This window comes from Phodopus roborovskii, unplaced genomic scaffold, assembly GCF_943737965.1.
Source record: "Phodopus roborovskii unplaced genomic scaffold, PHOROB, whole genome shotgun sequence".
NCBI classification, from domain to species: Eukaryota; Metazoa; Chordata; class Mammalia; order Rodentia; family Cricetidae; genus Phodopus; species Phodopus roborovskii.
The window spans coordinates 7,287,463-7,300,277 of NW_026125540.1; the positions used below are offsets into that span (position 1 = coordinate 7,287,463).

The following is a 12,815-nucleotide window of genomic DNA, read 5'->3' on the forward strand; positions in this document are numbered from 1 at the left end:
AACTACTAGGGCCACTTTGCTGTCACTTATTTTTAAGAAGTTAAAGCATTTAAGGTAGCCTCTCCACTATTGCTTAGATTCTTGGTTGGGGTCATTCTATGCGGCCTCTGGCAATGGAACCAGTATTTATTCCTAGTGCATGAATGGACTTGGGAAGCTTATTCCCCATGGAAGGATACTCTCTCAGCCTAGACACTTGGGGAAGGGACCAGGCCCTGCTCCAAATGATGGGACAGACTTTGATGATCCCTCATGGGAGAACTCACCCTCCCTGTCACTCAGTCACTCAGTTATCAGTTCTTTACAGAAGGAAACTGTACTTCTGATGTAGTTCCCATCCACTTTGGTACTTCAAAAATTTTTATTATCAATTATAATGAAAAACTTAAAAGTTAGCTATTAATCAACACAATTAAAATTTTAGTTCTAATTCTGGATACATCCCCCCATCATTAGCCTTGGTATGTTCTTTGTGATCAACAGTCTCGGAATTTTTTTTTTAGCCCCCAAGAGAAACACAGGAAAATGAGAATAGTTAATTATTTCTAGCCTACCAATTGGTTTTTACATTTTTAAAAGCAAATTTGGGTATGTATATGTGGTGCATACAATGCTATGCTATCTTATAAAATAATTTGTCTGGTGTGACTTTTAAAAATTACTTTTTTAACACTAAGAAATATTGGGGAATTTAATAGGAAAACACAGACACTTGCATTGTTTTGGGCCTTCCTTCAAGGTAACTGTCAGCTAAAGGCACCTGTGGGCTTTTCTCCACAATGGACTTTCGGGTTGACCAACATTCCAGCTTCTTGTTTTTCCCTGGCTTCACCCACTTCTGTCACCAAGTTTTTACAGCACCCCCTCTCCCCAGTTATACAAAGCAAACTCATGTCTAGGAAGCTAAAAAAATAGTTTATCATAAACTTTTCAATGATTGCTTGTTGAGGTTCACTTTCCTGATGAGATTTAAGTTTCCCATCATATTTACCTTTCTCTGCCATTTCATTTCACAGAGCAAGAGTTCAACTTTTATGGCAATGTTTTTCCTATTTGATTGGGCATGACCTCAATTTAGATTAGAAAATAAATAATTAAAACATGCTTCAGAAAAAAAAAACTGTCAAATTTTATTACAAACAGTAAGCTAGTGGATTCGGTGTTGTTTAACTTTATTTGTTTTTTTTTTTTGTTTGTTTGTTAGTTCACTATGCATTTAATTTTTCTCTGTTCACTAAAGGGATAATTTTATTTCTAAGATAAACAATTTCTGTTAAAAGTTTATGTGGCCATATTTAGACAGTTTTTCTTTCATGTCAGTAAGTAAAGTAAAGACTGACTTGAAATTTTGTAATTTGGTAGAAAATCTGTTTTATTTTCATGGCTTTTGAATTATATACGATGTACTTCTAAGTCTGGGAATAGCATTAACTGTTTATGCAAAGGAAATTAAGCTCATTGTGGAAGGTGTTATGTTTCTATTACTTACTAAGTTTGTTACTGATTCAGTAACGTCCATCAGTCACTTTTAACGTTTCCTTAGTGAGTCAGAAAATCAAGGTGAATACCTGGAATGTTGTGATTAAAGAAAGAACTAATGGCTGCTGAGGGTAAGAGGTAGAAAGGCAGGGACATTCCTTGATAATCAGAATTTATGATTATGCTGTTAACAAATAATGGAGAGAGAGAGAGAGAGAGAGAGAGAGAGAGAGAGGTTGAGAGAGAGAAGAGAAGTATCTGGTTGTTTTACTAGTTCTTCAAAGTAAATGATGGCATGGTCCCCAAACTTGCACAGGGATGAAACGGCAGGTGTCCGGAGAGGCTCCTATCCCCACAGAACTAGGGCTGCTGTAGCTGGTATTTTGTTATCTTTTCACTGCTCCCTGATAGCATAATGTTTTCTAACTTTAAACTTTGAATGAAGCTGTTCAGCATGGCTAGCACACACTTTCAAATTCAGAGAAAATATACACTGTAACGCTTGAATACTTAACAGAAGTAAAACTTACAGTCAGTGAGCTCAAAACACACACAGCAATTCTAAAAATTTCCCACAGAGAAAATTCAGGGGATTCTGCTCTTTGTATTTCCAGAGGTAGTTTAAAAGTCCACTTATTTTCAGTTGTTTTTCCTTTCCTCAGACTCCCAGCTCCAACAGTGCAGTCACAATCCTGCTGGTGACAGACTGTAGACCCATACCTTCTGACATAGGGTGATAATCCTCTCCAGAGGTGGCCGAGCCATCCTTGGTGTGAACTCTCACAATGGAAACCTTAGAAGTGTCTCCTTGGCGGACCACTGGAATTCTGACAACCACTGACTCTCCTGGTTCACTGGGTTCGGTGACACTAAATTTGGTTTCTCCAAACTTGATAACAGCTTCTAAGAGTGTGGAAAACACAGACAAGTTAGGTTGCTAGCAAAGGGTTGTGGGGCTGGGCATTTTTCTCCATTTCTGCTTCTTTCCACACAGGGGACTTTTATTATTGCTATACTCTTGCCTTCTCTCTGTTGTCTCAACATTAGTGTGAATACAGAAGGAGAAGCTGTGAGCCTAGATCCTTCCTGGGAAACAGTAAGCCCACAGAAGGCGTGTCTGCTGGGGTGTCTCTTTTTTCCATAGATCTTACAAGAGCAGGCACTCAGAAGGGGCATCGAAGGGGGAACCAGCAGTCCAGGACTGGATGGACATAAAGACAGATACAGGGAGAGGGCAGGTAAGGAAGGCATAAGCCAGTGCCTCCTCAATGAGCTTTGTCAGGTTTTATATTTTGCAGTGCTGGTATTGAACTCAGGGTCTTGTATGTGTTAGGTAAGTACATGATCATTGGACTGTACCCAAAGCTTTTCAGTTTATCAGTTTTTCTTATGTGTGCAGCGTGTGCATGTTGGGGCCTCAAGCTGATGCTGGCTGTCTTCCTTCATAACTCCCTGCTTTATTTTCTGAGGCAGACTCTTTCACTGAACCTTGAGCTTGCCAATTTGGCTAGTCTTAGCTAGCCAGCCAGCTTGTCCCAGAGATCCTGCCTCTGCCTCCGGAATGAAGTAGAGGATGATTGGCAGGCTTCCACGCCTGCCCAGCATTTATGTGGGTGCAGGGGTTCTAAACTCTTATCCACATGCTTGTCTGCAAGTACCTTATCTACTGAGCATCTCGCCAGCCCCTACGTTCATCAGTTTTGGGGTTCCGTCTTGTTCCCCACTTGTTTTCTCATGTCTCAGTTATTTGCAAGTCCTACTGGGGTACTTTTCTGAGCCACCTAGGAACTTGGGGGGTGGGGTGGGTGGGATGGACTTCAGTTCTGGATTCACTGTTTAGCAAAGGCAGTGACTTCTTACTGTCAGCATCATCCTGGATCTTTATCAGAGTTTCATTTTGTTCGCCGACTGTAGCCCCAAAGGCAGAGCTGCTCTGTGGCGTGCCAAGTACCAGGCGCAGCTCCTCCACATCCTCATGTACATCATCATCCATCAGCTCAAGAACGCAGGGCTTCTCCGTCTCACCTGGAGCAAACAGCAGTGACATATTCTACAAGGATACACCAACAACTAGAGCAAAGCTGAAGAGCAAGGGTGCGGCTTTCCTGTTCTGACAGCGCAAAGACTGCTGTTTGTAATAAGCCTTGAATAATATTTGCCCAATATGTGACAATTTGTACACAGGCCACAGAGGTTTCTGTAATTTCTCTCCTTACAGTCTAGCATTTATCTAGCATTTGTGCCAGTTTTGTGCAATCTCATTAAAAATCCTTCAAAACATGGCCATATGATATACAAGCATATGGATGCTCAAATATCAACAAACAAGCCTTCCTCTTGACCACTTAAATTGTTATCAATATGAGCACATTTTCCCACATCTTTTCACTTCTTTTCGATAGACTATATTTCATAAAATTAAACATATTAGGTCAAAGTACTGAAATATCTGAAGGCACTGATACACATTAAAAGTGTGAGATATGGGGCTGGAAAGATGGCTCAGTGGTTAAGAGCATTGAGTGCAGTGCTCTTCCAGAGGACCTGGGCTCAATCCCCAGCTCCCACATGACAGCTCTCAACTCTCTGTAATTCTAGTTCCAGGGGACTGAACACTCATGGCCAAACACCAATGCACATAAAATAAAAATAAACAAAAAAGTTTAAAACCCATAAAAGTGTGAGATATATTTTGCCTGATAACATTTCAACATTAACTTCAACTTCTAGCCTTGTGAAATTTGCATATTTGATAGGTTCTTGACCGCTGAATTCTGAACAAACAATAAAATAAATCATTAGGAATCAAAAGGTTAATGAGGAAATCACAAGATGTCTATTCAACCTGTTGCAATGCATATGCCTTGTCAATTAGTGAACATAAACTCATGTTGCAAGCTTGATGGAAAATCAGGAAATTTGATTTCACTGTATTTTCCTGATTACCTCTTTCTCAATCCACATTTGGTATTCTTAAATTACACATAGAAACTTCAAGGGCTTAGGGCGCTGTCTCCATAAGCTTGAGGACCTGAGTTCAATCCCCCATATCCACAAGGTGGGAGGGAGAGAAATCTCTACTCTTAAAACTTGTCTTCTGACTTCGTGTCAGATGTTGTATGCACGTGCCCCCCCCCGACAAATGCTCATACACACACAATTGATAAATATAATAAAAGATTTTAACTACTTTCAAGCTCATACATACCTGGGAGGAAAGTGACAGTGGAGGCATCAGTATTTGGGCGTTCTTCGAAGTCCATCATCACCTGTGCTGACCCCTGCCTTGTGTAGCATCTCACAGAGGAGCTGTGCTGGACATCACCACTCCTGTAGATCATTGCAACTACACGGGCATCATTTTCACTGCAAGTGTACACTCTTTCTTTGAATTGCATTTTAGGCACTGTGAAAAAATAAATTCATGGGTCAAATTGAGTAGAAATGTCCCTTTTCAGATGATACAGTTTAATGTAGGTAGATAGATAAGTATTTCTGTCTCTACTAGTTACTTGCCAACATTTGAGAAAAATCGCTTTAAAAGTTTATTTCCTTGTCATTGTAATTTTCACTGGCCTCTTCTGTGAAGTACGCACCAGGGCCTCTGTCTTGCTAAAAACCATTAGATTACATTCCTAAAGCTGGCCACCAAGGCCTATTCCCGTATTTGGCCACTTCCTTCTCCTGAGGCTGACTATTAAGGTCCAGCTATCAAAGTACTGAAGTCCAGCAATCAGTGAGCTCCCACTTGCTCAGGTCAGCTGTCTCTGTGGGTTTCCCAAAAATGGTCTTGACCCCTTTGCTCATCACTCTTCCCTCTCTCTCTACAACTGGATCCCAGGAGTTCCATTCAGTGCTTAGCTGTGAATCTTTGCTTCTGCTTCCATCAGCTACTGAATGAAGGCTCTATGATGGCATTTAAGGTAGAGCTCCAGAGCTCAGATGGAATCCACCTTGCTGGCTCTCATTTAGGCTTCTCACTAACAGAGGTTGCTATTGAGCTGCTACTTTCAAGCCATCTTGCCTGTGGCCCTTTACAGCATCGGCCCTAGCAAATGCATATAGGTGTATAGAGTGAATCACCCTACCTACTGTTTAGATACATTCAGTCTTAGCATTTTAAAATTTAGTCACTCACAGTCTGAGGCAGAGTCATTTATGGACACTGTGGCCTTGCTGGGCTCGCCAAGGGCAGCGTTCATCGGCATGCGAAGTACCAATTCAAACTTTTCAATTCCCTCCAGTATGGGTCTTCCCAGGTCATCCAGAATGACAACACGAACAGTCTGCATGTTGACGCCAGGTGCAAAATCTAAATTGCGACTGATTCCCACATAATCTGTTCCAGCTAAAACCAGAAGGAATGGATTATTTACATGGTGACTAAATTAAAAAAAATATATAGACAAACTTATAGTTAATGTCTTATACTATAACATATATACAAAATACTACGGAGAAATACATTTAATTAACAAGATGGAAAAGATTGATGTAGTGAATTTAAGATGGAGTTCTAAACCTTATCTTCAGTGGTTGAATTTGAATTATATATTTTAGCATTCCATTTTATCTCTTTTCCATCTTTATTAAAGTCCGACATTAATCAGTTCTAAAACAATCAGCATACCAATCAAATTCATGGAAACATTGTATATATAATAGACACATTTAAATTTTGTTCATGTCAATTAAATTGCTATCTTATTTCTTTTTCTGGCATACAAGAGGGCTGCCTCTTGGTTAGAACCCAACACTTTTCAGTGCTAAGTTCCTCTGCCCTGACACTTACTCCATGAAAGCAAACATCAATTCCAAAGACATATTTGATATTGGATTTAGTATTTTTCAAGCCATGTAGTACATATGTAGTGTTTATACCTCAATTTACATATAAAGTAGTTAAAATATAATTGTCTTTTAATCTTTAGTCACTGTGTCCAAGAAGACTTGAGGGTAGGGGACAGTAAATCTATATGGTTTGTTTCTCTCTTTTCTTAATAGTCTTGTAATTCTATCTTTCGTTTTGTGCCTATTTTAATCTCTGAATGTGTGACTGTGAGTGTATCTATCTTGATTGATTAAAAAAGAAAATTTCTGTTTTTTTATGGTTAGAGGTTTAACTCGGTGGAGGAGTTATGTGCTGGGCATTTGCAATTTGTGAGTTCAATCTTGAGCATCCAAACCCCAAACATAAAATAAATGCCTGTGCACACTTGAGTGTGCATACACACAAGCATGCATATACATACACACACACAACAAATGTTTCCTTGTTTCTTTTATATTTTAGTTTTCTTTATTGTTATTTTTCTTTATGCATACCTTCAACTCTGATTTAAATTTCATTTTTTGTTTTGTTTTTTTCGAGACAAGGTTTCTCTGTGTAACAGCCCTTGCTATCCTGGAACTCGCTCTGTAGACCAGGCTAGCCTCGAACTCACAGAGGTCCCCCTGCCTCTGCTTCCCAAGTACTGGGATTAAAAGTGTGAGCCACCACCGCCCAGCTAAATTTTATTCTTAAAAGTGAATAATTTGCCTGGTTTAGTGGTGCACACCTTTAATCCCAGTACTTGGAAGACGCAGACAGGCAGTTCTCCATGGGTTTGAGGCCAACATTGTCTACATAGCAAAATCCTGCCTCAAAATAATACTAATAATAATGATAATAATAATAATTTGGGGCTGGGCATGATAGCATATACCTTAAATCCTGGCACTCAGGAGGCAAAGACAGGCAGATCTTTGTGAATTCAAGGCTATCCTGGTCCATGTAACAGGTTCAAGATTAGCCTAGTCTAGATAGCCAGCTCCAAGCTAGCCAGGGCTACACAGAGGGACTGTTAAAATTAAAAAAAAAAAAAAAAAAAAAAAAAAAAAAAAGAAGAAAAAGAATAATTTGGCTAAACATATTAACAGATACTTGCAGCCTGCAAGGAGCAGGGCTAGTTCACTGCATCCAAATAAGACCTATGGATGACTTTTAAAATGGAGCAGCTCCTGCCTGCTCTGCCTGATGACTGATGATGAGACCATGTATGATGATATCTGGGTGTACTTGTTCATGTCACATACTAGTCACACTGGATGGATGGGTGTATGTGAGAGAAACATATTATCAGTCAGCTGGAAAAAAAAAAAAAGGAAATTTTCAGCCCCATGTTTGCCCTAAAGTTTGCCATCAGTCTTTTAGAGCTTGGGATAATAATCAGCACTGTGCCACCAGCTAGGACAATTTATGTGGCCATGTGTAGAGGGAGATGATGGGAGATGTCATTCTGTAAATATGTTTCCCTTATTAGTTAATGAATAAAGCAATGTTGGCCAATAGGAAAGCAAGATAGGCAAGGCTATGAGACAAGGAGGATTCAAGGAAGTAGTAAGAGGAGTCAAGATGTAAAGAATGGAGAGAACAGAGGTCCGGGCCCTCTCTCTGGTAAGATAAGACCATGTGGAAGTACTTAGATTAATAGAAATGGGTTAATATTTAAGACAGAGCTAGCTGATAAGGAATTAGTAACTGGCCAACAGCATTATATCAAATACAGAGTCTCTGTGTATTATTTGGGGCTGGTAAGGTGGTGGGACCAGACTGGTGGGAAAAACTACTCATAACAGGGAAGCCTGAGGCATCTTGAGTATTTACAGGGACACTTGGTTAAAAGGAGGATGGAGCCAAGTGACAAGCATACCTGGGAAAGACTTAAAGGTCTGTAGATTCTGTGAGGGTGGTGGGTGAGACTGTTCCCGTGTATCTGTCAGAACAGCTAACCCTATTAGATTTGTTGAACAGAGAACCAAGCCATGCAAATGCGAGCATCGAAGTTTAGCCTTTGAATCTTACGTTACAACATAGACTCTGTTTCATGGTCTCCAAGTCTTGTTCTTTACAATGGCAAAGTCTAAGTTTACATACTCTATCATAATAATTTCAGAATAAGTAATTCATTAAGGATGTTTTAGTCAGGTGAAGAGCTTGGCAGCTGGAAGCCATAGGAAAACACAGAAGAAGGCTGATGTAGCAGACTGCTCACCATCTGCAGAGGGGGGCTCTGTTTTACGGGACCTCACGGTGACACTTGAAGGCCTGGAGAGGTCAGTACCCGTCCTCCACACCTGCACCTCCACGTAGCCGGCACTCTCATCCACGGAGTACTGGACATCCCCAAAGTAGAAGACGGGCTCTGTTAACAAGGATACAGAAAACGGTGCTGTTATTTCTATCTCTTCACACCAACTACACCTGAGATGATATTCGAAAGTCTGCTTCCTTGTATGGGCACTGCCATGTTTCCTTTGGGTGAGCTAACACATCTCCCCTGAAGGCACATGGCTTGGCTTGCTTTTCATGTATGTAAACACCTTTACTGTTGTGTTGTGGGGTGCTAGGGATTGAACCCAGGGCCTCACAGATGTCAAGAAAGTGTTGTACTATTAAGTTAGATCCATAAAGCCATATGTAGGTTATAAATGGTTTCTAGGTACCCTTAAAAGCTGAGCTGGAAAAATACAATCAAATGAAGCACAACACATCACACTTGTTGTTTGTATGTTTGTTTGGTTTGGTTTTTTGAGACAGAGTTTCTCTGTATAGGCTTGGTTTCACGTAGAACTCACTCTGTAGACCAGGCTCTCCTCGAACTCATAGACATCCACCTGACTCTGCTTCCTGAGTCTGGATTAAAGTCTGTTGGGTTCTCTTTCTCCTCCCCCCCCCCCTCTCTCTCTCTCTCAAGTTTTGCCTGAGCATTCATTTTTATCATTCCTCACCAACTTACTATGGGAAAGAGAGATTGCATTTGCTTTATGCTGTCTTCTGGTCCATGGATTTAGATGTAACTCATGACATTTGAGTCCACTTTTAACTAGCAGGAGTAGACTCTAGCTAGGAGTAGACTAGCACAAAACAATGATTAGTCCTTAAGACTTTAGAGAGACCAGGCCTGGTTGCTGGTTATTTGTAGGACTTTTGGTATTTTCTATACAAACTGAGGTTTCACTAAATAAGTAATTTCATAGTAAGCAGTTAGCATCTGATATTGCTTGTATTCTGTAGTTCTTGCTCAGGGAATGTTGCTTTCTCCTGTGTTGGTGATGAATTTGAATGGATGGAGTCATCTCCTATCTGATTCTCTTTATAATTAACCTGTGACTCGATATAGCTGTCAGAGGTCTGAAGGACAGTAGATGAGTAGGGAAAACTGAGGTGAATTATAGGAATACTTTTTAAAAACGATTTATTTATATATTATGTATTCAGTGTTCTGTCTGCACACATGGAAGCTGCCACGTGAGTGCTGGGGATTGAATTCAGGACCTCCAGAAGAAGAACAGCCAGCACTCCCAACCTCTGAACTATCTCTCCACCCCAGGAATACTTTTAAAAATTCTTAATTTTGAAATATAGATAGCCTCACAGGAGACTGCAAATAGTTCCTCGTTGAGAGTTTATCTTATAAGCAGCCATTACCAAAGATAAAATAATCAAGTGAGCTTATGTGAAATATTCTACTTATTTGTTTTTAGTTTTACAGGGTTTCAAAGGAGTTTATCTAAAAACACATCACTCATACCAGGGCTTCTTAGCATCATCTAAAGGGGAACTGTTATATTTCATAGAATTAGTTTGAACTCCCCAAACTCAGAAAGTGATGCGAATCCTCTACCAATGGCTCAGAAAGCCACAGGGTGTGGCTGCGTGTGAGTGTGGTGGTAGGGTGAGTTCAGTTAGCCAGCACCAGTCTACAAAACCCTGCATTCCACCTCCACAGGAAGAGCCCAAGGCAGTTTTCCTTCATCCCCATATTTGCAAATTAACTACCTTTATTAGAAAGTACAATACAAACTCTTGTTTCTTTTCTTCCTCCAACTGGTAGGCATATTTAAAAGCATCTGGTTTCCCTGGCCTCTTAGATAATGTGAGATCAATCTTGGAAATGTTTGCCTATTTTGGTTCAGAGGTGATAAATCTGCCTATGGCATAGTTCACCTCCCTGCTACCCTTTCAACTTGGACAAGGGGGTATGTGTGCAGATGGGGTTGTTATCTTATAACCCCAGGCAAGCAGACCTGAATGACAAACTAATACATTCCTTACATTTCTCACATCTAAGGAGGGGCAAAGGTGAAGGGAAAGAAGGCAGAAAATGATTACTCAAAGCAAGCGGCTGAACCAGGCATAGCAGCTTCTCCTCAACAGGCTTTCAAGATGATCATGGAAGCTTGGTCATGTGCCTCCAGCAAGTGACCTTTCTAAGTCTTTACATTTCTGGGATTGCAGGAATTGGGTTTCTAAGCAAAAACTGTATAATGCAGAGACACTATCGAGTCCTTCCTGTCCTCACAATGCATATTAGAGATAGAACTGAATAAAATCATAAAACACCAAGGGAGCAGCATGCTGGGGGTGGTGTGCGTGTGTGGAGGGGAGAGGGGATGCGGGTGGGTAGAACTGTGTCTGCATGGGCATCCGAATACATTCTGTTAACCACAGGGCAAGTCTTTAACCTTATAGCTTAATATGCATTCACAGATGAAAACAAGGAGGGGGGTAGTAGCTTGATGATTAAGGGGCAGATAAGATGCAGACACTGCCAATCACATGGAGCATCAGTGCCTTCGGATAAAAGGAGAGGGAATAGAGACAGGACTTTAATTATAAATTCCCCCATTTTAATAAGTACCTAAGAGGAATTTGGAAAGGTAACATATGAATTGTCTAAAATGAAGCTTTCCCTGGTCAGCAGGCTGAAGTTAATTGTCATGATTTCCATCCACTGAAGGTGGCAGGAAGATTGGTCAAATGATCAGCTGTAGTGATTATTGTTAAAATTCGAGGTGATTTGAACTCAATAGTTTTTACAGCATAAAACCAAACAGTAGCAATTTAAAAAAAAAAAAAAGTAACCCCACATTATACCAAACAAATTGCTTGTTTAAAAAAAAATCAAAAGAAATAGACTAGGTTTGGGCATCTTTATGACTTTTTAGAACAGATGAATGAAAACTAAAATGCTGGTGGTTATATTTAAATTTCTTATTTTTTTCTTATAGATTCTAAAATTTGAATGGATTTATAAATGTTATTACTAGGTTAAAAAGTCTTACTCTATAAAGGAGTTACAGATGCCACAGATGCTACAGATGTTATGCAGAATATGCTAAGGTGGTCCTGGGACTTTATAAAATGTTATGTGTATGAGTGTTGTGCCTGCATGTATGGCACTTGTGTGCCTGGTGATTGGAGAGGCCAGAAGAGGGCACTGGATTCCCTAGAACTGGAATAGCAGATGGTTGTAAGTTGCCATGCAGGTGCTCATAACCACGGAGCCATTTCTCTAGTCTTGTGCTTGGGATTATTTAAAGGGTGCCACAGGATCAAAAGGAGGGAATGAATGAATGGCTAAGCCCATTAGAAGGCAAAGAACCTATGCAAAACCCAGGACAGCTTCTCTGTCTGTGCTAGCAAATAGTTTCTATGAGGATGGACGTTTGCTGCATGTGCTGTTTGAGTAAGAATGGCCCCCATACGCTCATATATTTGAGTGCTTGGTCATCAGGGAGTGGTGCTACTTGACAAGGATTGGGAGGTGTGGCCTTGCTGGAAGAAGCTTGCCACTGTGGGCTGGCCTTGAGGTTTCAGAAGTTCAAACCAGGCCCAGTCTCTCTCTCTTCCTGCTGCCTGCAGATCTGGATGTAGAAGTCTTAGCTACCTCTCCAGCACCATGTCTGCCTGCACACTTCCATGCTTCCTGTCATGATGGCAATGGATGAAATCTATAAGCCAGTCCCAGTTAAAGGGTTTCCTTTATAAGAGTTGCTGCGGTCATGGTGTTTCTTCACAGCAATAGAACACTGAGCCTCTTTGGTAAGCTTTTCTCTCTCTGTCTCTCCCCCACCCAACACACACTTCCTTTAAGCATTTTGTTTTTTAAAAATACTAACTGGAGACCTTTGTAAATCTGTCATAGACATATTCATATTACAGTCTAGAGCCAAGTAGAAAATGCCCCATTCAGTTCCTGAATTCGGCACTTAAGTATACGCTGTACCTTGAACCACAGTGACATTCACAGCCTTAATGTGCAGTCAGTAACTGTTTCTAGTAACCAGAAGAAGGATGATAAAATAAAGCCATGCTCCCTGCAGCATCTGCCCAGGCAATACTGAAAACATTCCTCAGCCCTTCATCCCTCTCAGAAAACAGTAAAGAGAACATGTTTAGTCTCTCTGCACAGGACAGAGAAGTCACATCTAAAGCATGGGCAAGCTTCATCAAAAGGGAGGTTTCCAGATGGTGTAGCGAGAATGTGTAGAATTCCCGAAGGAAGCCAGGA

At 40.6% G+C, this 12,815-nt stretch overlaps 1 protein-coding gene across 1 annotated transcript in view; it reads right to left on the reverse strand.

The window, feature by feature from the left end:
• Positions 1-12,815, reverse strand: part of Frem2 (FRAS1 related extracellular matrix 2) — a 135,803-nt gene that overhangs the window by 21,748 nt on the left and 101,240 nt on the right. Inside the window, 5 exon segments of the mRNA XM_051176925.1 lie at positions 2,200-2,382; positions 3,340-3,504; positions 4,688-4,885; positions 5,618-5,827; positions 8,514-8,663. Of these exon segments, the coding sequence (XP_051032882.1) occupies positions 2,200-2,382; positions 3,340-3,504; positions 4,688-4,885; positions 5,618-5,827; positions 8,514-8,663 (906 nt within the window).